The sequence below is a fragment of the Copadichromis virginalis genome, linkage group LG8, assembly GCF_057382275.1.
Source record: "Copadichromis virginalis isolate Kocher_CV1m ecotype Utaka linkage group LG8, C_Virginalis_male_GT1.1, whole genome shotgun sequence".
Classification (NCBI taxonomy): domain Eukaryota; kingdom Metazoa; phylum Chordata; class Actinopteri; order Cichliformes; family Cichlidae; genus Copadichromis; species Copadichromis virginalis.
The window spans coordinates 3,591,593-3,618,819 of NC_140625.1; the positions used below are offsets into that span (position 1 = coordinate 3,591,593).

The following is a 27,227-nucleotide window of genomic DNA, read 5'->3' on the forward strand; positions in this document are numbered from 1 at the left end:
TAGTGTAAAGCACGCCGGCACTGGACATTAGAGCAATGGAGACGTGTTCTCTGGAGTGAAGAATCATACTTGTCTGTTTGGCAATCTGATGAAGGAGTCTGGTGGTTGCCAGGGGAATGGTACTTATCTGACTGGTGGAGGGGGGAATATGGTGTGGGGTTGTTTTTCAGTGAAAGGAACTCTCAGTGCCACATGACTATCCATCCATTCTCTTACACTTTGCAGAGGACTGGAGCCTATCCAAGCTACCACAGGGTAAGAGGCAAGGTACACCCTGTACAGACTGCCAGTCTGATGCAGGGTTAACACAGAGAGACAGACAACCATTCGCACTCACATTCACACCTTTGGGCAATTTAGAATCACCAATAAATGCAACCCCACTAATTGTATGCCTTTGGACTGTGGGAGGAAGCTGGAGTACCTGGAGAGAACACATGGGGAGAACACGCAAACTCCACATAGAAAGGCCCTTGCCAGAGGGTGGAGTCAAACTGAGGTTTCTGTGAGGCAACAGTCCTAACCACCAGGCCACCATGCCACCCAGATACCATTTGGACAACTTCATGTGAAGGTGTAATTGGTCCACTTGGATTTTTTAACATTTTTTTCTGTTTCCTGTTTTTTATTTAAACGTTGACATTTTATGATCCTGATGAAGACCACAAGCCAAAATGCGTTGGTCACTTGATAAAGTTGTTTCCCATTACTTTAAGTGCCACTGGAGTGTCCACGTCATGACAACTTCATTCTCCCAATTTTGTGGGAACTGGACCAGTCCAAAAAGCAAGGTCCATAAAGACATAAATGAGCAAGTGGGATGTGGAAGAAGTTGACTGGCCTGTAGAGAGTACTGACCTCGACAGAACACCTTTGGGAGGAATTAGAAAGAGAAGCCAAGTCTCCGTGTCCTTACAAATCCACTTCTGCAAGAAGGGCCACAAATAACTCTAATAAATCACACTCCTAAACTTTGTGGAAAACGTTCTGATAAGAGGTGAAGCTGTTATAGCTGCAAAGAGGGCTGACCTAATAGAAACTCTATGAATTAAATTGGGGTTAACATGTTGCTTAAAGATACTTGGCATGCAGACTAGGGGCAGCCAGGGATCAAACCACCAACCTTCCAGTTAGTAGATGGCCTGCTCTACTGCCCGAGCTACAGCTATCCTGGCAATCAATGTCATTCAAGTGCATATACTTGTAAATATGGATATATACTTTTGGCAATATAGTGTATCAAAACCACTGCACCTTTTTATTTATTAATATCTTTTGAAGACACATCAAAACTAACAACTTCTGTTAACCTTGTTACATCCACTTAAACTAACATCCACACCTAAACCAACACGATGAGGTTAAAAATTACCTAACTTTGTTGTTCTCTTTTGTGTAGTCTGACAGGTAGTAAGCTAGACTCCTCTCCCAGAGCCCATCGTATGATGCCGCCCTTCTTTCTGGCAAAAACTGACAACACTTCAGTGAACAGAGCTTCCAGATCTGGAGGGTCTAAACATGACTCTGGTTTGTGTTCTTCAGTATATATGACAAATCAAAGCAGCAAAAATGCTTAACTTAATTATGTATCCATTTATCTGCATCTGTGTGAGTCAGATGATAACAAGGCACTGTGGAGCATCAACATCATGAAGAAGGCCAAGAAGACAGGTGTTCCAAAGGCTTTTGGTGTACGTCTCGAGGACTGTCAGCCTGCTGTCAACCATAAGGTAAGTCAAAATTCATAGTAAAAAAAACTGCTTGGCTACAAGCAGAATCATTAAATAATCCCAAAATCAAACTGTCAAGTTAAAGTGGAGCAGACCTATAAATGTATTTTTTGCCTTGGGTCTATTGTAAATCAGTTTTTTCTTTGGTGAGCTTTATTGTTTCTGTAAGTGGTTAAAACAAGTTAGCAGGGAAAAAAGTTTGTTTTAAAATAATGTACAGTAAAATAGGTTTCTAATGAGATTTTAAGTAAAACAAAGCCGTGTAGCTCATTGGAAAGTATGATAGGTATTTTACTGAAACTGATGTATTCAAGTTTTCTGAAAATCTTACGAATGCGATAACTCGAGAAAGCATTCACCTAGGATTTCAAACTGATACCACAGGTATATCTACTAAAAATCTCGGACAAGTTTTAATCTCAGTGACTTTGGACTGAAGGTCAGAGGTCAAGTTCTCTGAAAAAAACCAAGAGGGTCCAAATACCATCAGTGTGTTAGGTGCATCAGAGATGTAGACTTGGATGTACTCTAAGATTTCTAGTGTCCAGAGCAATGGTGATACAGGCAAGATGGTGACCATTTAAGACGGAGACTTGGAAAAGTTTGGACAGAGGTTCCAATGGAGTATTTAGTTGTTTGGCTATGAAGTGTCTTTGTAGACACTTCATTCTTACTCACGGGCTGAGTAGAGGTAAAAACCCTACTCAGCCCGTGAGTCTGTTAACACTTCAAAGGAGTCATCATCGAGGAGCTTAGCAGAAATCAAAAGATTGTATAAGGAGAAAGAACACTCCTTAAAAGTGCCCTGCTTTCAAGTGCCGCTGTGCTGTTGAAGTAATGTTTTCAGCTCAGCTGTTTGAATTCTAGAGATCATTGTGTTAGTAAAAAATCTCAGCCTTTTTCCAGTTGACTGGAGAAGGATTCCAGCTGAGACGAGGCTCTCTCTGTGGACTGAGAGGAACGGACAAAGATGGCGGTGTGATAGTGACTCTCTGATGCTTCTGAGAGATGTAAACTGTGAAAGGCAATTCATTTTGAGAGCAAATAATCTGCGCCATACTGTTACTTGTTAAAGCACTCATTCTTATTTGGTAGCAAGATGGTGGAGTGGTGTGCTCCACCACCTGGGCTCTCTGAGGGGAAAAAGCCTCCTAAAGATGATACAAGGAAACAAAGTTAGCAGAGTTTGTTAACAAGTAGAAATCTAAGCTAGAGTGAACTGACTGAAGGGCCGCAGAGCAGGGTGATGGCTGGGACAAAGGTAAGTCTACTGGTATACAAGCACATATTAAATCCACGCTGACTTTGAAGGGGTCCTTTCCAGAGACAGCCTTCACATAGGGAAGCAAGCAAGAGACATTACCATTTGATGACCCATGTGTTATTGTATTGTCTTCTGCTGAGAGTATTTCTGATGAGGTGTCTGTGAGTAATAGTGTCAGGTGCTTTTACCAAGTATGTATGTTTGTTTGGTCATTTAAGTTCTCTTTATTCATTTTCAGTTTGTTTCTTAGTTTACTTCTGGTTTAGAGTTTCACCTTTTCACCTTTTTGGTGTGTCTTCTATTTGGATTTATTGACTTTATTTTCTGCTCCATTTTTGGATTTCTGCTATGCTTGAAAACGTTGCCTTTTGTTTAATAATTCCAGTTAAATAAAATAATCAAAAAGGCAGCTCAGTTGTTGAGCTGAAACTGGACCCTGTGAAGGCACTGTTAGAGCACAGAACACGGTATTTTGTCATTCTCTTAATTTGCTCGCCAATCTTGTCCATCTTATTGTCCAAGGTCCCCACTTTTCCCAAAAAGATCAATGGAACAGACAAAGACAAGCCACTAAAGCAACTGTTCCAGAAATAACTTATTTCAAATGATGTATATGTTCAGACGGAGTGTGATTGTCATGTGATGCTGAGGTTGTAGGTGAAAATCTGTTTGTTGAAATAGTTTTTTTATTGTCTATTTTTCCCTCTTTTGTCTCCCTTGCTTTCTCTTATCAGTTTGTTCCTCTAATAGTGGAGATGTGTTGTGGTGTTGTAGAGGCAACTGGTCTGGAGTACACTGGTATATACCGTGTACCAGGCAACAATGCCATGGTGTCTAACTTGCAGGAGCATCTCAACAAGGGCATGGACTTGAACACTGCTGAAGAGGTATGGAAACGAGCCCTGCTTTGCTTAGCAGACTACAGCAACTAATGTTACATCATGATGAGTTTTTTAAATGTTCAAAATTTTACATCTGAAACAGATTAAATTATTAGAAAACTATAGAGGAAATTTTTAACACAATAAAGATAAAGTCTGACTGTGGCAGGTCAGACTGAAAGTACATACCACTAAAGACTATAATCTAAGGAGCTGATTATAATCTATAATGACAGGAGCTGAAGTTATTTCTTTTGTCTTCCCTTTGAGTAACTGCAGCACCTTTTTTTCTAACTCTTAATTATTTCAAATCATCAAATTAATTTTAATATTAGACAAAGATAACCCAAGGACATTTATTTTAACTTATTAGGGGAAAAAGTTATCCAAACCTACCAAGTCCTAAATGAAAAATTGTTAAATTCTGATCAATGATCATGCTACTTGTCATTTTTCATATCCTTCCTGGTGAACTTGATGTGTTGGTCCACCGAGTTAATGTGATCAGCACCGTGAACAAACTCTGTGGACCAACACATCAAGTTCACCAGAGAGGAAAGACCATCTCTGAATTGAGGAGGTGATCTAAAGGGTAAACCTTTGCCATCTTACAATGCTGTGATTGCAGCCATTCCCCAACTTTTTGTGAATTATGCTTATGGCCACTGATCAATAGCCATTGATCAATGGTCTTTGATCAGTGGTTGTTGATCAATGACCATGACAATTTGCATATTAATGATCAAGGAACTGGCCTCACAGCCCATTGTTCGCCAGCGGTGCTAGTTTCAGTCACTGTGCAAAGGTACTGCTTAAAGGTTAGGCAAAGCTGTGGTCAGCTGAGACTGAAGAAGTCAGCTGGATGAGTGACAAAACATTTCGTCCCCTGAAAACGCTACGTCCCGATGAAAAGAATACCTTTTTGGGATGACCTAAAGAACAGATTGCCGCCAATAGAATAGAAAAGAAGTTTTTCTATGCCATATTTGAAACAGATTTTATGTGTAATTTTGATAGATTAGGTAATTCCCACATAGCGAAATTGGTATGGCCCAGATCTGGCCCACACAGTGTGTGCACACATGGCCCACATACCGCAAAGAATGACGGCGCTTTGCTGGCCCAGATATGTTTTGCCAGAGGTGGCCCACACATGGGCCAGCACAAGGCCAGTTGCAGACACACTGGTGGTCCTGTGCTGGCCCAGAACAGTTTCAGCTCTGGCCCCAGATGTCAGCCTAATGTGTACCTTAATCAAGCCATGTAATAACAACATGTGCCAGAACATAATAGTACAAAAGCAACATGACTAAACTCTGTTCAGGCAGTGAATTCTTAAATAGTGCTTTTCTAGTCTCTATACAACATGCCACATTAACACATCTTCTCCTAACTACATTCATACATATTCACACTCAGCATGCAGACTGGAGGAACCAGGGACTGAACCACTAACCTTCCAATCAGCAGGTGATCTGCTCTACCTCCTGAGCTACAGCCGGCCAGTGGTAAACTTGAGTAAACCATCACTAGGTTTTGGATAAAGTGTACACTCACAAACCTGTCAAACCTGCATTTGAAACGTTGGCTACCATAGCAGTATAGTACTGCAAATGGCATTTGGGTCTTCTAACTAAAATTGGAAAATAGGAACATAAATAGTGCCATCATTGCCAGACCTGGCCCACATCTGGTTGACATACACTCTGCCATGACACCAGTCAGTCAGAAGGGCCAGCTTGATGCCGGATCCGGGCCAGACCTGTTTGCTATGAGCCTGGGCCACATAACCCAAACCACAATCGAGCCAGATATGGCATGCCATCGCATAGACAGTGCCATCTATGCCAGGCCTGGCCCATATCTGGATGACATACGTCTTATCATGCCAGAAGTCAGCCAGCAGTGCCGGCTTGATACCAGATCTGGGCCAGACCTGTCTGCTATGTGGGATACTATAATCCTAAAGCCTCCTCTTCATGTCCTCACAGAGATGGCAAGACCTGAATGTTATCAGCAGCCTACTTAAAACATTCTTCCGAAAACTGCCTGAGCCTCTGTTTACTGATGGTGAGTCCAGACATTTGTTTACAGTGAAATGTCAAAGAATCTTTAACAAGTATGTATTGAATAATGTTCTGTTGCTTGGATAAAAAAATAAAAAAGATTGCATTTTTTCTTCAGTGGCAAGTTACAAAGCCGCTGAATTTGTTGGCATATGATTTTCAGAATTTTAGAATATCACTTGTAGTTAGTTAGTCATCCATTATCTCTGCCTACAGATAAATACAATCACTTCATTGATGCCAACCGGATTGAAGATGGAGAAGAGAGATTAAAGACAATGAACAAACTGGTAAAAGAGGGCAGAGAACAGAGAAGTGAACATACTTCTGTCTTTTTGATAGTAAAACTCTCTCTATATGTACCCATTGCTTCTTTCTAGATCCATGACCTGCCAGATCATTATTATCACACCCTTAAGTTTCTGTTGGGTCACCTCAAGAAGGTAGCAGATCACTCTGAAAAGAATAAGGTAACCTTTACCTTCAGTCCCATCAATTGAATCGTGGTTTTTTTGTGGTCTAAAATGAAGTTTTAATATTATTTCCAGATGGAGCCAAGAAATCTAGCCCTGGTGTTTGGACCCACTCTGGTGAGGACATCAGAGGACAACATGACAGACATGGTCACCCACATGCCTGATCGCTACAAAATAGTAGAGACCCTTATCCTGCATGTAAGAACCACCAGCTGCTTGCTCCAGTTGCACCTCTGTGAATCGCCAGTTGTGTTTTATGCATTAACACCATGCAGTAGTGCTGCATTCAGTTCTGCCTCCAGTGGTGTAGTGGACAATACTATACATTCAATTAGCAACTAAAAGGTTGTTGGTTCAATTGTAGCCAAAGATGCAAATTTTCTTTGTGTCAAGAAAGGTATGTGAAAGTTGCTTTAGTGGTTCAGTTCTACTTATATAGTGCAAGTTCTGTTTGAAGATGCTTTATATTGTAAGATAAACACCCTGCAATATTAGAGAAAAAAAATAATCAAGCAATCCTTTATAAGCAAACGCTTGGGAACTGTGGAAAGGAATATGTCTGTGAAGGTTCTCAGTCATCCAGGTCATCGTAGTCTAAGGAGCTTGGAAAGAAAACCGTCTGGACTCATTTCCCGAGGTCAAATGGCCCAGGATGTGAGTGGGCGTTAAGGCGTCTGGGAAATCACATGATAGGGTGGGGCTAAGTTTCACAATGAGCTCACCTGAAACTTTGGCTGATTTTGACCTGAACCCGTTTTCACACCTTGGCTCGTGTGATTAGTTGGAGGATCATTACGGGGTCCATTGTCCGTCTTGGGGGGACACTCCCACAAGGCTTAAATCTGGGACTCTCCACCATTTGACCCTCAAACTGAGAGGTGAAATGTCTTCAAGCAACTTAAAGAAGTGCAGACACTTTTCTTTCCAAGCTCCCTAGACTGTGGAAAGGAAGAATTCCCTTTAACAGATAGAGAACGCCATCAGAACCAGGCTTAGGGAGGGGGAACCATCTACTGCAGCTGGATGGATGGTGAACACAAGCAGACTGCAAAAAGCAAACAGGACATAACACTTGTGACACTTGTTACAAATAGTTTGATAGTGGCACATAAGCAAACACAGAGAAGATCTCAGTGCATCATGGGAAATCATCCAGCAATCTGAGCGTATAGCAGCATAACTGAGGGATGGTTCAGGGTAAACCGATCCAGCCCTAACCTGCTTTTGGTAAAAAGGAAAGAAACAAAGAAAGGAAATGTTAAGTTTAATCCTAAAAGCAGAAAGTGTCTGTCTCCTGAATCCAAACTGGGAACAGGTTCCACAGGAGAGATGGGAGACTCCTATTCTGCTTTTAAATATTCTAGGAACCGCAAGTAAGCCTGCTGTCTGAGAGCAAAGTGCTCTATCAGAATAATATGCAACTATAAAATCTATATAGGACTATAAAGGACTCCTTGTTTACATAAGCAACTAGAATCTATTTGATAAATATGATTCAAAATAGTGCAGCAGAATTTCCTTGATACCAGCTGTTTCCTTTCTCCAACAGTATGACTGGTTCTTCAGTAATGAAGAGCTTGATAAAGAAGAGAAGGTATGGGCTCTTATCACCCAAATGAACAGAAAACACCATGAATGACTGTATGCATTCAGATGTCGTCACTTCTTGTGTGTGTGTGTGTGTGTGTGTGTGTGTGTGTGTGTGTGTGTGTGTGTGTGTGTGTGCCCGCGTGCGTTTGTGTGTGTGTGTGTGTGTGTGTGTGTGTGTGTGTGTGTGTGTGCCCGCGTGCGTTTGTGTGTGACTGTAGGCCCCAGATGATAATTGGGACATACAGCCTTTGCCCAACATTGACCATCTGCTGACCAACATTGGCAAGCCGGGCATGCCAAGAGAGGCATCAGGTGAGGAGTGGGGGCTGCTGCAAGAGTCCTTTAATGCTTCACCAACAGACAGATTCAATTGTACGCACATTGTGAAGCAGCTAGATTCTCGTGAGCTTTAAGAGTAGCTCAAGAACAGTGGGTAGAGAGCTTAATGGAATGTGTTGTCATGGCCTAGCAGCTGCTTCCAAACCTTGCATGACCGAGCACAATGCAAAGTAATGGATGTATTCTAGAGCAGTAGAGACGGAGTGACAATTTCTGGAGTAAAAAAATCATGCTTCTATGTCTGGCAGCCCACTGGAAGAGTCTGGGTTTGGCAGTTGCCAGGAGAATGGTACTTGTCTGACTGCATTGTGCCAAATGTAAAGTTTGGTGGAGGAGGGATTATGGTGTGTGGTTTTTCAGCAGTTGGGCCGGGTCCCTTAGATCCAGTGAAAAGAAGTCTTAATGCTTCAGCATTTTGCTCACTGCCTGGGACCATGGAACCCAACTGGCATTTGCTATAGAATACCAGAATTGATAGGTCGACCAATGGTGCCCTGTACATTTCACAGAGGGCAGCATCTTCACCTGGTCACTTTTGACAGGCATAAAATAGCCAGGAGACGACGTGGCCAACGTTATGCTGTGCGTAACATCGCTCAGCATTACCAGTTTGGTCATGGGTCATAGTCAGGGGAGGCATATTCATGAAAGAACGCACAGACCTCTAGGCAAAGACTAGATAAAGGCACCCTGACTGCCATTAGGTGTTCGGATAAATTCCTTAAACGTACTGTCAGACCCTTTTTGGTGCAATGGGTCCTGGTTTCTCCTGGTGCACAAAAATACCCAGCAAGAGTATGCAGGGGTTCAGACACTGACAATCTAATGCCACTGCATTCAACACTAGCAACACAGAAATGTTGAAACATTAGACGGGCTTTAGTAGAAATCACTGAGTTCACTATTTCCTCACTGAACACAGACTCTTGCCAATTTATGGTTAATTCAGATGAGCAGTGGAAACACTGCTTACATACAACTTGAAGAAAAGAGCCTCACTGCTTTAGTTGGAAAGTCTTAACTTTCCCTCCTTATTCATAATTCTGTAGCCTCATCAACTGACAGCATTTTTCTTTCTCAGCAGACCTCTGTTCTGTTGTGTTTGTAGATACTGACAATGTTTCCTACTTTTTCCTCTGTTCTCTTCTCCTGGGCCTTTCTGTGCTTTTTTCTAGCTGAGACAGTGGATCAACCTCTTCGGTAGGACCAGGTCTTCCTTTCTGTGTGTTTGCTCTTTCTTTGGATTCATTTAACCATTTGTGCTCTTTCCACAACTATTGTTTTTTCCAACATCTCCACTTTGCCTTTTTGAAAGCAGCTTGTGCTGTGATTTCTCTTTATTTACATGTTTTTATATTTTGTGACCATCCTAACATTACTACCATCCAATGATGACATTAACTAACTTACTTTTTCCTTTCTATCAGGTTCCACCACCAGCGATTCTCTTAAGTTAAAGGTAGGTGCTAATTCTTGGAATAGGATATCACATTTTGCAATAGAAAAAACATAATTACAAATACTTACAAGTGGTAACCTTTCAGCTTTCCTCTGCATCCAAAAAAGATCCGAACACCAAGTCCATCATCGCTGCCGTCACCCACAAACATAAAAAAAGTCCAAGTATCCACACGGTGAGCAGAAACACTGATGAGATTTCTGCGCACGAACCAGCCAAAGCCAGCAACAATGGTGAAGGAGGGGTAGGGGAAAAAGAAGAAAGAGGAGAGCTAGATGAAGTCGAGGGAGAACAAACCATCCTTAACACTGAAAAAAGGATAGAGGGAAAGATCTCACTTGTAGGAGGAGAAGAAGCTAAAGCAAAAGGAGCAGGCAGTGATGCAAAGATGTCAAAAAGGAGGAACAGCCAAAGAACCAACTTACCACCATCACAGCTTTATCCAAATAGAGGATCTGACTCAACCCGTCAGATCCACACCGCATGCTCAAAATCACCACCTCTCAGGAACCCTCCTTCCCATTTTAATCACAGTCTGGCCAGAGGATATCAGACCATTCCTTTCTGGGTATTACCCACCAGGTCACGCAACATCAGCAGCCAGAGTGGAACTGCTCAGCACCAGTCAGCACCAATCTGCTATAGGAAAACTAGAGGTGGGAGGACAAGGGCTGTGTCCATGAATCTTGACCTTGAGCTGGGCAGGAATGAGGATAGTGTAAGAGGATGTAGAGATGATAGGGTGAAGGTAGTCAGAATGACTGAGGGAGAGCCAGGTCCCAGGTCCCTACCTCACTGTGCACAGAAGCTTCCCTCTCTCATCTCCTCTTCATCAGGATGGATAGATCAGAGTTCCTCAGGACATTCCACTGTCATCCTAAGGAGATCAGGCCTAGACCTGCAGGACAAGCTGAGAGCATGGCGTCGCCACACAGTGGTAGTTTAACCAGTCTGTTTCATCCACACTAATGAATACCAAGCACTTGGCCTTTACTCACTAACACTGTGTTGCACTTGTCCACAAGCAGGAAAACTGTCTCCAGAATATTCTATTGGAGATGTAATGTGTCATTGGAAAAAAATGTCATTGTGTGCAATTGCAATGTCATTCCAAAGTGACAACAATAATGCACGGTACTAGGATCTTTATCTTATTTTCACATACTGCACTCCCTCCCATCTGCTGCGGATTTTTCTCTCCTACAAACATGGTCAGAAATAAAACTGCATAAAATCAAATCAAATATACACTTCTTCAAAAATGAGGAAGAAAATAGCACTCCTGACAACAACTGATGTCATAGACACTTCATATAAACCATATAAAAGATGGAGGCTAGCTACATTAGTGAGAAAGCTGCATTCATAATCTTGTGAACCAAAAAAAAGTCCACGCACATCTTCCTCTGTCAATGGAGCAGGTGCAGAGCTGAAGAAATGAGATGAAGAAATAATGGTTTGCACACTACAGAACTCTAGATTCATTATTTATTGCATGCAATAAATAAAGAGGCTGTAACCTTTTGGAATGAAAACCTACAACAGTATAAATGTAAAAGTGCTATGTGGTACCACAGCAGACATTTGAAATTTAGCTGAAGAGCTGTTGCTGCTCTAGTTATAGCAAGTCACAGTAAAGAATTCATCTTTGTTTTTCTCTGCAGCCTGACTCTGAAATAACTGGTGTTCCTTTTGCCTTCTGGTTTTGACTAATCGCCACTCTTAGTCTCTCGCTGTATGATTGGACTTTTTAGACAAAAAAATACTTGCATGGTCAAAACAAATACAAATATGCAAACCTTAAGTGTACAGTAAGACTATTGTGTTTCCCAGTATGTGTGTGTGTGTTGCATGAGGAGGGCCAGAGCTATAATAAAACCTGTTTCGTCATACGTTTTCAGGGCAGCTATGTGAAGTCATGCCAATTTTTTTGTGTTTTTTTTTCTCTGTTTGTGTAATCATACAGTGTCAGCAGTGTGCAAACATGATAAATATTTGTTGTTTGTCATATTGTGAACTCATACTTAATGTCAGTGTTACAGAGACAAGAAAGCAGCTAAAAGCAGCAAGCAAACCACGTCCTTAAATCCAAAACCACACAGTCTCATCTGAGTGATGTTAGCTTTTTGTTCTTTTTCACAGCTTCGGTATTTTTTTGATTCCTTCCCAGAACTTGAGTTTTGTAAAAACAAGTTTCAAGAATGAAAAATTGGAATGGTTAAAAAAATGCGTGTGACCTAAACTGACATTAGCTGTGGTCAAACCAGACTCCATGTTTGTATATCTAGAATCCGTCTGTCTTCTCTGTCTGTGCCCTGGTGCATGTAACTCTGTACAAGTGTTGCAAAATTGGTCCACGCAAAGTCTTGTTAACCTGTGTATATAAATATTATACATATTAAATTATTTGTATTGAAACTGGATTAGTAATATTTGTGCTTCAGTAACTAAAAATAATTGACCTTTAATAAAAAGGGCAGCTCTATTTATTTCATAATTCGGGACAGTTTTCTCATCATGCTGGGAACTAAGAAGCACTGCATTTTTTCTGTCTCAGAAAAGTAAAGAGGGGAAGTGAAAGCTTACAGTAGCAGTTCGAGAAATTCCAAAAAGATACTGCCCAGTTGCAATGTGGGAGATGTAGGATTGGGCACTCTTCCAGTTTACAACACATTGGCCATTGAAGACCAAATGTAATGAAGGATGATGATGATTGTATTAGTCCAAAATAAAAAAGAGAATGCTCATACTTTACTCATGTTTGTCTAGAAAGGAAACAGACTGAGGCACCAAATATACAGTCAATCGAAAATAAATGCTTCTCAGCTTAAAGGCAGGATCCATAGATTCATGGTAAAATGAATGAAAGAAGAACTCGCCCCAAAAAGCCCTGTGCATCTAACTCCATACAAAATCCAACATGTTTATTGTTCATCTGGATGTAGCATCAGTGGGAGAAATGTTTTCATCACTCTTGCAAAGCTGTGATTGCAGCCATTTGGAGATTTTCTTACCTGAATTACGTCCAAAATCCATTTTCTTTCACTTCTGTGGAGCCAGGTCTTGGTGGGCAGCAGCCTAAGCACAGCCACCAAGACCTCACTCTCCCAAGCCACCTCCAACTTATCTAGGGGGACACCGAGGCATCCCGAGATCTCTTCACCGTCTCTTGGCCTCGAAACACTTTGCATTGGATGCGCCCTTGTGAGATGCCCATACCACCTTAACTTTTTTCCCGCCTTAGACCTTGTCATACTACATATATAATAACTGAAATAACACTAATAGAAATGAAAAAACAAACACATAAAAAGAATCATATGAACAAGAGAAGCCAAAAGAGAATTTATGGAAATCATCTTGGGAAAGAAACATGTTCATAATTTTGACTGCAAACGCTGCCAGACAGGATTTCTTAAAATAAAAACAAAATAAAAATAACAAACTTTTTGAGTGATCTAAGGTTCTTTAGACACTTCCAGTAAGACTGTAGGTTCACAGTGTAATTCACATTTAAAGTGAATTACACTGTGAACCTACAGAACTGCACATAGAAGGGCGATTCTTCCACTGTCTCTGTTTGTAGCAATACAAACCGACTGAAGCATACCACCTAGACTCCTCTACCTGTTTCATACCTGTGTGGGTCTCTGTGTCACCTCTGCCTACGACTAAGGCACTACATCCTGGGGCACCCAGAGTGGGAACAACAAATATTGAACAATATTTTATTACAGTTATTGAAAAATGTGCCAAGAATCATATATAACACATTTATAGGATGCTCGTAAATGACGTGATATTTTTGAAGGATGAATCCATGGTGAGCATCAAATCACATAATGATGTAGAGGATAACTTCTCCCCATTAAACTCCTTCACAGATATTGTGGACTTGTTCACTGGTCTTACGTTGAATATCAGCTGCTTCATGAAGACATGCGACTTTTCTTCCTCAGCAGGTAGACCAGACCGTGAGCAACAAAAGGCCACAGCAGCAAAAAGACGACAGTCTGCCCAGACATGTCAAACGGCCACGACATCTGTTCCTAAGGGGTGGGGGGCAAAATCCCACAGCACGTGAGAAAAAAGCCTGTGACCACATGTTTGTTTACATGAGCATGCATGATAGGACGATATTCTTTGATGAGTACAATCAGAGCCTGGTACCTGTTGTGGTGAACACTGCAGGTGTGATCTCAAGTCTGAATTGTGAGCCTGCCACACACAACACAGCAGTAAACTGAAATGACTCCCAAACTTCAGGTATGTAATTTCCTGTAAGCCTGTAATTAAGAGCTTTTATCCTTTACATTTTACGGTAAAGAAAGTACACTTGAAGTGTTGGGACGTAGGAAAGCTTACGTGTGTGGCAGCAAGCCTCTCCAACACTTCCAATCTGTCCATCACACTCCTCATGTCCTCTCTGAGCCTCTGAAGAGCCAGGATGATCTGCTGTTGTAGGTGAGCCTGATGCAGCATCTCTGCACCACCTTCTGAACCGTGCCCTCCTCCACGTCCATGCCCACTTCCACCACCTGGGGACCACCCCAGACTTCCCTGTGGAGCACCTGTGGACCATAACACTTCAACTGTCTCTTTATTCATTGATTTATTATAACAATCTTTAGGATAAGATGTTATTTCATTGCAACGATGGGTATTTCATTTATACCTATCGTTACAGCGCAGAAAGCTGCTGCAGGATTCTCCTGAACGACAGGATTCGCCACAACAAAGGTGCATGACCAGACAACACGCCACAAAGCCTGGGCTGCGCAACACATGATAACATTTAGCTGTGTTTTTAACAACAGAACATTTCTGTGATATCTCTTTAGTAAATAGCTGATAATTCTAGCTCTTCTAGTATAGGCCTTGTTGATAAGTTATTATGTCAATCTTTAAAGAGCAGCAGCTTGTATCGCACAAAACTACATGACTTTGACAACGTCATTGTTCTAATGAGCTCGTACTAACTAACAAGAGTGAACTGCATCCAAGGCGCTTTATACAACTTGCATTAACACCCATTCACGCCCACACGAACCCTTTTTATCTATGTGTGTGATTCACAAATTTATACTCCAATGGATGCATTGGTGTCTTGCCCCCTGGATCAGGGGGCCACCCAGGGATCTAACACCAACCTTCCGATTAGTAGATGACCTGCTCGATCTCCTGAGCTACAGCCACCCGGTTTATCCAATAATAAAATTAACGCTTTTAGAAATTACATAGCAGCTTACGTTCTCTCCAATCACGCTGAGAAGTTTCTTGCCCAGTGTGCCGACTCCTCCTGTCTGGAGCCATCCCATCCTCTGCTCCTTCTCCACCTTGACCTGCCCCAACCTTTCGGCCTTGCTTCTGGCTTTGAGCTGGAGAGGACTCTAGGGGCACGTGGTCATTATAAAAGCTGTCTGACCGGGTCTGTGAGCAGACACAGTTAATTCAGTTAGTTAATGTTTTCTTAAAATTAAGACATTGTGTTATTAACTGGCAGATGTGCCTCACACCTTGACGTTATGGAGCTCCAACGAATCCACTGAATCAGAGAAAATTTCACTTTCTGAATCACTGGTGAGCGGCATAACCTCCAACACTGCAGATTCAGCTGCAAGTAAAATCAAATGTATTCGTGTTTGTGTTGGTTTGCTGGGTTTAACAGGCATTTTGCTGGAACCAACATCATGACAGGAAACACATTTTCAGCCCTAATAGAAAAAATAAAAAATCATTTGTGGAATCTTTTAAGTGAAAATGGCAAAACAGAACTTGATTCTTCACTTCAGTTTATAATACACAGATAATTATTTACATTTATTTAGTATTTAATAAATTCAGAGATTTAACTGTCTACACCATCACGTACAGATTAAAAGCTTTTGTAAGCAGTTGAGACTTTTCTGCTTAAATATGACATAATACACCAGATTTTCCCACAAGCTCTGAAGTAGAAAAAGACAACTGATTAAAGAAATGTAATCAAATTAATACAATTAGCCGATTCCTGTACTAGAGGTCCAGGTTAATGTCGAAGGATTAGTGAGAAAGGCCAGGTCCAGTACCCCACTGTGGGAGAAGTGAGCAGGACGAGGAAAATACAACGACGATCTGTGATCAGATCAAGGATTGATTGTATGTGAACAAAGGTTTCGCTCTATAACTGGTTTATAATTGATTTAGAGTCCAGCCCAAGAGCTGCCTGTCTGCCAGACAGTTTACCTTTGACACTGTTAAATTTGGGTGAAAGCTTTTAACACCTGAACCGGTCATATGATGATATATCCATAATAACCACATAACCCCACTGTACTTACAGTGGAGGCATTAAAGGATCCACAGAGACCAGACTTCGCTCCCTCACTGTTCACTTTATTAAGACCAAGTCTAAAGTTTGACTTATTAAAGTCCACAATTTGCACAGCTACATTTTACAACTTTAGCTACAAGGCAGAAGCACTAGTCTGTCATGTCATGTCAGGTCCGTACAACCCGCAACTATTGTATTTAGCCTGTTCAGCACCATTGAGTCCTCCTGTGCATTTCCAGCTACTTTTTCGCCGGTTTTTAATTCCTTAGGAAAAGAATACCAATCATCGCCTCATAATAACAAATAATAATCATAGCATCAATATAAGGATCCACAAATGTCAGCAAATTCCTAGAGGGAGAAACTATTGGAATGGAAAAGTACTAGAGGGACAAATATGTTTGCATCCCCGCAAAAAATGACGACAACAATGAACGAGGGGAAAAAATTTTAATAAAAATATTTCAAGTATTTTCTTTTTTTTCAGCTGGGACCACAAATAAAACACCGAAACATGACCACACAATAATTAACACATAATGCACCAGCACTAGCATACATGCTAGGAACAACGTCACTCACGTAGATTACGTCATAAATTCGACAAAGCTTCCCCCCAAAAGTCAAAATTAGGCCAGAGGTATCAGATCCTTACATACCATTACATATGGTACTCCTGACATGCTGACATACGGTAACATACACCCTGAGAATCATGCAGAAGTCACTAGAGGTGTTTTTATTAAAGCTATTTATTTGGTTATGCATTAGGGCCACAGGTTTTCAAAGTAGGGCTGTGCGATATGACCAAAATCTCATTTCCTGATATAAAACATTTCTCATCCCAATAACGATATATGTCACCAAATATTGCATTTTCTGTCAATTCTGTGAATCCTGGACAACTCGACTTGAAGTGTTTTCAGCTGGGCATCATGTATCTGGAGTTGAGTGTTTTGACCAATGCATTAAACTATACAATTTTAGACATAAGTTGTAACGGTAAGTATGTAATTAAACTAGTATTTAGTACACGGCGTGCTGCGGGGAAAGGCCTGCTCTAATGTTTGAGTCTAAGGTTTAATTTGAGCACCTGTCGGCTCTTTTTTGCTTCTCATCCATAAACTCTCTCCACACTCTTTCACGTGATTCTTGCGTCGGTGGTTAAAGAGGTTTGTCGTGTTTGAGTCTGTGGTGGGGACCGGTTTGCGCCATAATTTGCAGATTACAGTTTTCTGGTCCGTGTCAGACTTTTCATAACCAAACCATGTCCATGCTACAGAGGTAGCCACTCGTTTAGAAATAAGGTGCTCGATTTGTTTTGACTGGTCCTTCTGTTTGGAGCTAACTGGTTCTGGCCATGCTGGTATCCTCTGTGCCCCGATGAAATAATATTGCCGTAAACAGTGTATTTTGCAACACCATGAAACAAATGATAGTGTGTAATTTGAAACGAAGTACTAATGGCTTCCTATCTGAAGCCATTAATACTTAATAACTTATTAGATTCTCAGTAGCTGAACCTTTTAACCCAAACCTGTAAGTGCCTCATTACACAGAACGTAATCACTGACCTTCTCTGAGTTTCAGCAGTGACTCTGGAGGTCGGGGCATGTCATCAATGAACAGGTAGAGAGGCTCAAAGTATTTGAAGAGTGAGGCTGTATTCTCATCAATGGGCATGGTGTCAATGACCTACAGGGACATAAGAAGACTTAGAGATCAGGAGATTCATTACTTCACTGCAAGTCCCTGAGACATTTAAACAGAAGCAGATTTTTGAGTGATCAGTGAGAAAAGACAAGTGCTATAAAAATCCCAGTCCATTCTATTAACTCTGGTATGGGACTGTTACTCCTTATTACCAGATAACTAGAGCCAAAGTAGTGGTAACGTCTCAGCTAATTGTTTATTCTTGCATCCAGTTTCAACATACATTGTTTAACCCACATAAAATGAGGGTACCTCTTTAAGAAACGATAGAGCCTGCCCAATCAATCAGAATAAACAGGCTCCAGTATGTTTCAACCAATGGGAAAGCTGCCTGCTGCTGTGTGTCCCACCCACCTGCTCTGTGTCTGCTGCCCTGTTATGTATGTAGTCTCGTGTTGGCTGGAGGAAAAGAGTGCTGCACTGTGTAACAGTTGCTACTGTGGAAGTTCATCTCATTCTTCATCCAACAGTAAGGTAAGAGTTCAAAAACAACATATCTGTATTATTATTTACGGTGAAATGTCATATTACTGTTATTAAAGGGTAAAAAACATACCCTGTCACATTATTTAGAACCCCGCATTCTGACTGAGAGACACCATACAATTGTCTTCAAGCATGATGCACTGAGATCGGTGCACACATACTGTATGTCTCAGTTAGTTTTTGTCTGCTTTGCACTTTATTTTTAAATAACTGCATTCATTTGAATTGTTTTGATAAATAACTGTTGTATATGCAATTACTTTACTTGGATTGCTTGGTAAATTTCAATGTTTTCATATTGTCTTTGGAAAAGTGTTTATTATGCAATTTTCTTGTCTGTTTGCCATAAAGCACCAAATCCTTCCCTTGTAGCAGCTAAAAAAAAACAGCTAAACAAAAGCAGGCTGTTTGGGAAGCCTCTAATTAACTTGTGTGAATTTGCTTCTTTACATGTATAAAATAAATGTACCTCCTGTGCAACTTTCTTCATCTCGTCCACATAGGCAGCCATGGCGCTCTCACTACTCATTTTTCCCAGTTGGTTCCATGCATCCCTAACACAGATAAACAACTTTTGAGTCACTGGAAGAAATACACTTGACGACAGCATATCAGATGACAATGTGGTTAAAATCTTATCAAAATGTTTTCTAACTTTGGAATTACAATTATTAGTAACTTTGTAATTAGTAGACAATATCAGTAATTTTAATATCGGCAATTTACTTAACAACATAAAACAAAGAAAGACGTTATTAATCAGTTGGACAAAAAAACTTCTAAAATTCAAATTTTAGCAAGATTTTTAATGCGAGACTATTTCCTTTGTTATTTTTAAGTGACTTGATTACTTGGCTTGTTTTTTTGTTTTTTGCTTTTTTCAAAGTGTGTGTCTGCCACCAAAAACTAACCTGACTACAGCGACTTCCAAGTGCATAAAAAACATATCAGAAAAATTGAATTTCTTTTATTATTTCATTTAAAATTGTAAAATTTCATATACTCCATTTTTATTACATGCAAAATGAAATATTTTAAAGCCACAGCAAGAAGGTCCAGAATTCAACTCCACCACCTGCCTGGGGCCTTTCTGTGTGGGGTTTGCATGTTTTCCCCATGTTAGTGTGGGTTCTCTTTGGGGACTCTGGCTTCCAATCCAAAGACTGGGAAGAAAGCCTTTCTTCCATTAGTGGATACTTGGATCGGATTGGCTCGGCTCGTGGTCCTCCACCTGCTGCCTCGCCTGTACGCCAGCCTTTGCCATGGTGAGTGGGTGTCACCCGCCGATCTTCTCACTCTCTCGCCTCTCCGCTCCTCGCTCCTCCACCTGCCACCTCACTCACTAGCGCTACCACCTCGCCGTGGTGCAGAGGCTCCGTCATTCAGCGTTCCTACTGTCACCGTCAAGAGGAGGCAAGGCTCTCGCCACCACAGTTCTTCTCATTCAGAGCAGCAACTTCCAGTTGTGAGTGAAACTGACTTTTTCCCTCCTGCTCGCCACAAATTAAGACAGATTAAGACTTCTGTTTGCTCAGCTAAAGAGCCACTGACTGTTTGTTGTAAACCTGGACTGGACTATCAGATAAATGTTCATCATCAACCTGCTTCCAAAAAAATGCTCCACCATGTCAGTCTGTCATTAAGGACACCTGCACCTTTAAATCCGATTATTCCTGTCATTCTGTTTCTATATCCACACCTGTCTCTCAGCCCGTTCCTGCTCCCAGGGTGGCTTGGGCCCTGCCCTCACCTGTTCCTGAGACCCAACCTGTCCCTGCACCCATACCTGTTCCTCAGGTAGGGACAGCTAAGGTCCGGCCAATTCTTCCACCTGTTACGGTGCCAAGGGACAGGCGGCCCAGTCCTCAACTTGAGCTCCAGCCACAGCATCCAGAGCCAGCCGAGTGCTCTGCTTCGCCTCAGCCAGAGGTTCCCACGCCTGCTGGTCCTGCTCTGTCTCCAACAGAGGGCTATGCCAAGCCACGCCGCCAGTAACCTGCCAAGCTGCTAGAGGCATCCCATCATCTCCGCCGGTCTACAGTGCAGCATCTCTTGTGCTGCCCTCCAGATCAGCACCGGTGCCACCGCTGGCCAAACAGTCGCCTGCCTGAACTGATTTGTCTGTGCCGCTGGCCATGCGGCCACCCACATGAGCGGATTTGTTTTGGATGTTTTTTACTGACTGCCAAAAAATGAATGTATTTAGTTTTTGCAGTACTGTATGGAATGTCTATGTATAAAGGTCACTACACTTATTTATATTTAAAAGGCAGGACAGTGAGTCAAAGATTGATTTTAACTGGTTGTTTCAACAGAACTTGCCAAATGTAGTGAGGAAAACCCTACATGTGGCAACTTTGGTAAAATAAACATTTTTCAACAGTTTTTGTTTGCTCACAAAAAAATGTTCATGTTATTTAAAGACTCGGTGTGCACAAGATCTCCTTTATTTGCTGCAAGGCAGAATCTGTATAACCCGATTCTGTTTAATGGAACATTCAACATCATAATTCTGCTATAATTATAGAAGCTTTAAGCAAATTTAAAATGGAAGCTGTAAATGAACAAGCTTCAATTATCCCTGCTCTCCCTGGTGGATACACAGGGGGAGCAAAAACTCATTTTCCTCCTGTCTTTCAGTAATGTGTAATGTTTTGAATCACAGTATTTTCCTTTTAAAAAAAATAAAAAAATACAGACATCATGCCTTTGTTCTATAATGCAACATTTGCCCACTCACTATAATTGTGGGCAATTTACAGAAAAAACTCACTTGATTAAAACTGTTAAATCAGAATATCAATCACACAGTAGCTCATATTGGCTCATGATCTAGCACAACTCAAATTCTATTGCCCATAAAATGACAAATGTGACCTTGACCTTGAGCAAAACTTTACAGCCACAGAATGACTTTTGTTAAAGTGATTCAGATCGACTTGTTTCAGATAGTTTAACAACACTGACTTTTGTTGATTTGGTCTGAGCTTGCCTGGCAGTGATATCTGGTAAAGCAGATTAAAATATTTACAAATAAACAAATCATTAATGTATAATCAATGCATAACCATCAAAGTGAAATGACCTGATTTATTTATTTATTTGCATCATTTTCATGATGCGTCTACCAAGAAGTCATTGATTCGTTGTTAAAGTGGGTCCAAATATTTGAAAGGTGCTTAATGTAGATAATAATAATGTAGATAATGTAGATAATGTAGATTTTAATTAAAAAGAAATTAAAAATTAAAAAGAATAATTAAAAAGAAAAGCTGGTGGATGGAAAATTCGGGTTTTATATCACTGACCCATTTATACTGTTTAAATAGTAATTCCTTAAAAATTAAAGGAAATATTATAATATTTGATATTTTTTGTGGTCGGCAATAATGATTAATATTAAAACAGAAAATTTCAAAATTAAATTTTCACTTTCTTAATTAACCGACACAAAATATTGAATTACTGAATTTTTTGGCATGCACATGTGTATACACACACCCACCATTTGTAGCGGCCCACTGGGTCCCAGAAGCCAGGCCGAGGCACTGTACAGGGACCACACACTGCTTGCTTGTACAGACTGTAGAAGCGCAGCATGACCTTATAGGAAGGCCGGTAGGAGCCTACAAAACAGCACAACTATTTGTCAGGTTTATTTCTCCACTCATCAGGACTGGACACCAAACTATACTACATCAATTTATAATCAAGGTCCATTTAAAAAAATACAGCCCTTTTTTATGTGCAGCAATACATACAAAATAGAAAGAAAATGGAGAAATGATAAATACTCTTTGTTAAAATCACTGGTTATCCAGCAGGTAGTACAGACATGTACTACCTGTCTGTACTACCTGCTGGATATCAGATCATATAATGCAATATCCTGAGTTTCCTTGTTCCGAGTACTGACATCCTTTTCTTGAGTGTAATCAAATATTTCTTCTGGAGACTTCTTCAGTTCCATTTATTTGGTCTGGTTGGCAAAGCTTCTAGGATGAGAGGTGAAACGTCTTCAAGGAAACTTAAACAAGTCCAGACACTTTTCTTTCCAAGCTCCTCAGATTGTAGGAATTGCCTAATAATTGATGCTTCAATTTTAAATATGATCAACCTAACTCTATTAATCGGCCACTTGCCTTCCAACTGGCAGTAGTTAAAAAGCGATTACTTGATCCAGCTGCCAGCCTTCCTTTATCTCAAAAATTCTTGAATGTAGTTGTAAAACACCTAACTTATTTACAGAGGAATGATTTATTAATTTATTAAGTTTCAGACAGGTTTCAAAGCTCATCACAGCACAGAAACAGCTTAGTGACGGTAACAAATGATCTTATAAGTTCTGAAAGTGGACTCTGTGTGTTTGTTCTGCTAGAGCACAGTGCAGCGTTAAGTAATGCTGATGACAATATTTTATTACAGCAATCAGAGAGTGCTGTTGGTACTAAAGGTACTGCGCTGCATTAACGAACTCAAATTAGTTCATGTAATTGGAGAGTCCTCTTCAAGCACTAAGATTAATTATGGAGTTCCACAGGGTTCAGTGCTAGAACTAATTCTGTTTACTTATGCATGTTTCCCATAGGTAGTTTTATTAGAAGGCATTGCAAACATGTTCAATGCTATGCAGATAGCAGTTTTATCTGTCCATGAAGCCAGATAACACAAAGCAATTAGTTAAACTACAGGAATGTCTTAAACACAAGGACTTGGATGACCTCTAATTTTCTGCTTCTAAATTCGGATAAAATTGAGGTTATTGTACTCGGCCCTAAAACTCTTAGAAATATGGTATCTAAGCAGATTCTTACTCTGGATGGCATTACCAGGAACACTGTGAGGAACCTTGGAGTCTTTTTTTTAACAGGACATGTCCTTCAACGCACATATTAAACAAATATGTAAGACTGCTTTCTTCCATTTGTGCAACATCTCTAAAGTTAGAAATATCCTGTCAAAATGATAATAAAGAATTAGTTCATGCATTTATTACTTCTAGGCTGGACTATCACCACATTCACGTCACTTATTCACGAGGAGTCACCAAAGCAGGTGGACATGAGGGGGAGGGAATTTGAAAAGACATTTAAGGAAATATTTAGTCAACTTGTATGCAAAATGTGTTCAACTGAATTTTACAGAATGAACACTGTCCTCCCCCGTGTAATTAATTCTATTATACCGTGTTAAGAGCGGCACTAAGTGTAGTTCATATAATAAATACTATCTCAAAAAATGATTTACTATCAAAAATTCATCCAATAGTGAATCCATTTGAAACTTTTGCAAAATTGTAAACTTTTTAAACTGGTGCTGTGAAACTTTTTTCTTTTAAATGAGCGCAGGTGAAACTATTTATGAGAATTTTTGGGAAAATGAGAAATACAGAGTATGACAAAAAAGATGCACACGACAAATATGAAACTCGGCTAAATCTCTACTGAGCACGTGCTCTGTGGAGGCAGGACACTCGGAATTCTCCTTTTGGATCTCTAGTCAAGGATCTTGGATCATGTGTTTCTGGTACAGTTCATTCCTACAAATAAAATACCTACATATATGCTATTGTAACAATAGTAACACAATATATGTGATTGCTCAACAGTCCTCAATTACGTGGAACCAGCAATGACTGAAAGATTCCATGTACCGTTTTTGGGGAGTTTTTGGATGACATCCACTGCAGCCTGAAAGCGTTTCTGGTGATCAACCACAGGCTCTATCATGGCTGGGACTGGTATGACACAGGAAGCATGAGTGGAGCTGTAGCTGAGGGAGAATATGTACACAGATGTGGAAGTAAAAGTATAAGGAAAAATAAGTCATGAGAGTGAGTCAAATCCAATATTAACAAAATATACCGTAAGTCAAATTAATCTGTGACTCTCTGGGCATTTTTTATTTTGGGGGGTAAATTAATTCAGTTACTAATAGGTAATTAGGTCATAATTAATTAATGCTGGCTATTAATGTAATGTTGATATTTGCCTTGACCCCTTAGCACGAGTGAACACTAGTCACTGATTATAATCACAATGCCCCTCTCTGCTCCGATGGTTATTGGAATAAAGTATTGTTACTCATACAATGCGCAAATTCACTGATGAGAGCACTGACAGGACCAGTGGTGAAATGTAGATTAGAGCATTTACTGTACGTGTACTTTATTTAAGTTTAAAGTTTACATGTGTCACTCGTAACTTAGTAACTACTTTTAATGCTGTTTCACTTGGTAATGCATTTGCTGGAATTTTCTGATAAATATCAAATTCGTTTGATATGTAGACAGCGATATACAGTGCTGCTACAGTGAACTTTGGCTGCAAGCGAGCTTAGTATGAGTTAGCTGTCTTACCTTACTGACTACGTCCTGCCGCTGTCCATGATCACACCGGAGAAAGACAGCTCGGCAACCTCGGCCAAAAGACTGACAGAGCTGGCAACAAGACGAAGCTTGCTATATCTTGGTCTACGCTGACGGTAACGTTTGTTCACAAAACTGCTCACTAGCCACCTGCCACAGGGCTGACCTACCGTCAACTGCAGCTACTCACCAGTCTGCGCTTTACACAAATGACTTCCGTGTCAAATCACGTGACAATGAGGGCGTCCTCTCTTCCTACTGCCTGGTAGCTCCATACTGATTATGGGCATACTGGACATCCTTTGTCCAATAGATCCACTATCCCTCCACTTCACTAAACCATGCCGCTCTAAATTTGTATCCAAACCGCGGAAATCCAACCTGAGCTATCCCAGTGACATACCTGTTTCTTTTCTTGTCCATCCTGCTCACTCTCAATGAAAATCTCTGCTTCCACCCCTTTTTTACCACCATCATCTCCGATAATAATATAGTAATAATAGTTATTATTATTACTATATTAGTAATAGTAAAACTATTAACTACTAAAAGTAGTATATATATATATATATATATATATATATATATATATATATATATATATATATATATATATATATATATATATATATATATAATATATGAATTCTGACAGTAAATGCTGCCCATACATATTAATGTATGGCACGATAATAATAATAATAATAATAATAATAATAATAATAATAATAATAATAATAATAATAATAATAATGTCAATTTCAAGGAACATGTTATGACAAACATTTTCTTTACTTGATTATATTTGAATGATAAAAGTTCCATCCATCCATCCATTCGCTTCCGCTTATCCTTTTCAGGGTCGCGGGGGGCGCTGGAGCCTATCCCAGCTGTCATAGGGCGAAAGGCAGGGTACACCCTGGACAGGTCGCCAGTCTGTCGCAGGGCCAACACACAGGGACAGACAACCATTCACACTCACATTCACACCTAGTGACAATTTGGATTAATCAATTAACCTATCCCCACAAGCTGCATGTCTTTGGACGGTGGGAGGAAGCCGGAGTACCCGGGGAGAACATGCAAACTCCACACAGAAAGACCCCGGCCTGATGGTGGAATTGAACTCAGGACCTTCTTGCTGTGCGGCAATGATAAAAGTTACTTTACTTAAATGGGACTGATGTTTACAGGCTTCAGTTGGTAAAATCTGAGTCCTCTACCATCACTTCTTCCACTGCGGATGGGATTAAGCAACATGGACACACAAAGTGAACTAATCCTGCTCTATAACCGTTTATGAAACAAAGTAATCAATAAACCAAAATATTTTTTATTGTCGTTAGCATTGTTTAAAACATTATCCTGCAATTACGAAATTAGTCTAGGAGGCATCAATTTGCATCCATCACTTTCATGTATTGCAGTCAACCCGGGACATGCAGCCCGATTTGTGGATTAATTATTATACAATAGCCCTCCGCTGCCCTAACAGAGGACTGTGTTAAGGATCAGCTTTAGGGCTGATCATTAACATCAGTGAATGCATCACTTGTACCGTGGTCCCTTTTAAAACTGGATCTTAGTAGATGGGGCGGACGAGGAAATCTCAAATTTCACGTCTGTCCACGGTCTATAATCCGTTTAAATAATTTTTGCTGTCGACTTCACGAAGACATCCCCGGAAATATCGACGTGTGCTTTCAAAACAAAGGCATAATAAGGTCCAAATCACAGATTTAGGTTAAAAGCTTCAAAAAATATTATTTCTGGTAAGGTGAGATAATACATGGGAAATACGAATAAATAACTAATGTAGCATCGTGATTAGGAAACGTTCACCTTGCAGTTCTGATCAATTTAAAATAATGCTTCGATTATTTAGTTAATCATGATGAATCTGCAATAATGTGACTCAGTAGCTTTCTTAGTAGAATACAACATGACAAAACATTTGCATGTTCTCCCGCCTCCTCCACTCCCAACGCTGAATTTGGAAATTGATGGATAAATGGGTGCAGATATTTTCTGTTAAGCAATACAATAAGAAAGAACTGGACTGACTCTGTCTGTCTATCTTCCTGTTTAAAGGTAGTTCTTGTATCGCACCATCACCAAGTGCTATCCATGGCGAATTTGGTGATGGCTGTTGTTCTCTTTCTAATATTACAGTGACATTAGCTCACAAACTGGGAAAAGACACAACTGTTGCTGTGAAGTAATGCTATAATATATTAAATACATAAAATATAACAATAAAAATTAATTGATGTTCAAATAAAAATTACTAAATCTTGTAGACACAAGCAGAGAATGACAAGCAGAGAATGGTTATACAAGGTCTCAATTATGCCTCTGTCTACACTATTTTTAATTTTACTTCAAGAGACTACGTGGGTCCAGAAGTCGTCTTTTATAAATATAAATAAATAACATGAAACAGGTAGGTCTACCCTGTTTGCGCGTCGCAAAGTCTTTATTTTGAAAATCATCCAGGAAGAGATGCTTTACAATCCAACCACAATGACATTGGAAAGGTTTGT

General features: G+C 40.3%; 2 protein-coding genes across 3 annotated transcripts in view; one reads left to right on the top strand and one right to left on the bottom strand.

Moving 5' to 3' along the window:
* The window catches only part of LOC146702520 (rho GTPase-activating protein 23-like), a 55,371-nt gene extending 43,148 nt beyond the window's left edge, over positions 1-12,223 (top strand). For both annotated transcript variants that reach the window (XM_085465423.1, XM_085465424.1), the window contains exons 13-23: positions 1,400-1,527; positions 1,618-1,730; positions 3,729-3,881; positions 5,867-5,945; positions 6,158-6,231; positions 6,322-6,411; positions 6,490-6,615; positions 7,967-8,011; positions 8,226-8,319; positions 9,774-9,805; positions 9,891-12,223. In XM_085465423.1, the coding sequence (XP_085321549.1) occupies positions 1,400-1,527; positions 1,618-1,730; positions 3,729-3,881; positions 5,867-5,945; positions 6,158-6,231; positions 6,322-6,411; positions 6,490-6,615; positions 7,967-8,011; positions 8,226-8,319; positions 9,774-9,805; positions 9,891-10,751 (1,795 nt within the window). In that variant the 3' untranslated portion in view covers positions 10,752-12,223. The remainder of the gene's footprint in view (positions 1-1,399; positions 1,528-1,617; positions 1,731-3,728; positions 3,882-5,866; positions 5,946-6,157; positions 6,232-6,321; positions 6,412-6,489; positions 6,616-7,966; positions 8,012-8,225; positions 8,320-9,773; positions 9,806-9,890) is intronic.
* A 905-nt stretch (positions 12,224-13,128) lies between these two features.
* Positions 13,129-24,915, bottom strand: acbd4 (acyl-CoA binding domain containing 4). Its single transcript, XM_085465425.1, has 10 exons — positions 24,676-24,915; positions 23,971-24,089; positions 21,823-21,943; positions 18,787-18,871; positions 17,693-17,813; positions 15,322-15,419; positions 15,055-15,235; positions 14,171-14,376; positions 13,976-14,023; positions 13,129-13,854 (listed from the first exon to the last, which is right to left on the bottom strand). The coding sequence occupies exons 2-10, from the start codon at positions 24,044-24,046 to the stop codon at positions 13,735-13,737; spliced, it is 1,056 nt and encodes a 351-aa protein (XP_085321551.1). The 5' UTR covers positions 24,047-24,089; positions 24,676-24,915; the 3' UTR covers positions 13,129-13,734.
* Positions 24,916-27,227: the final 2,312 nt, after the last annotated feature.

What these genes read in the sequence shown, in the direction of transcription:
- acbd4 (XM_085465425.1), bottom strand. Translation starts at nt 24,046, where the DNA reads ATGATAGAGCCTGTGGTTGATCACCAGAAACGCTTTCAGGCTGCAGTG. An exon ending in TGAAGAAAGTTGCACAGGAG is followed by an intron (nt 17,814 to 18,786) that starts GTACATTTATTT and finishes ATGTCCCTGTAG; the next exon opens with GTCATTGACACCATGCCCAT. An exon ending in TGCAGTGTTCACCACAACAG is followed by an intron (nt 13,855 to 13,975) that starts GTACCAGGCTCT and finishes CCCACCCCTTAG; the next exon opens with GAACAGATGTCGTGGCCGTT.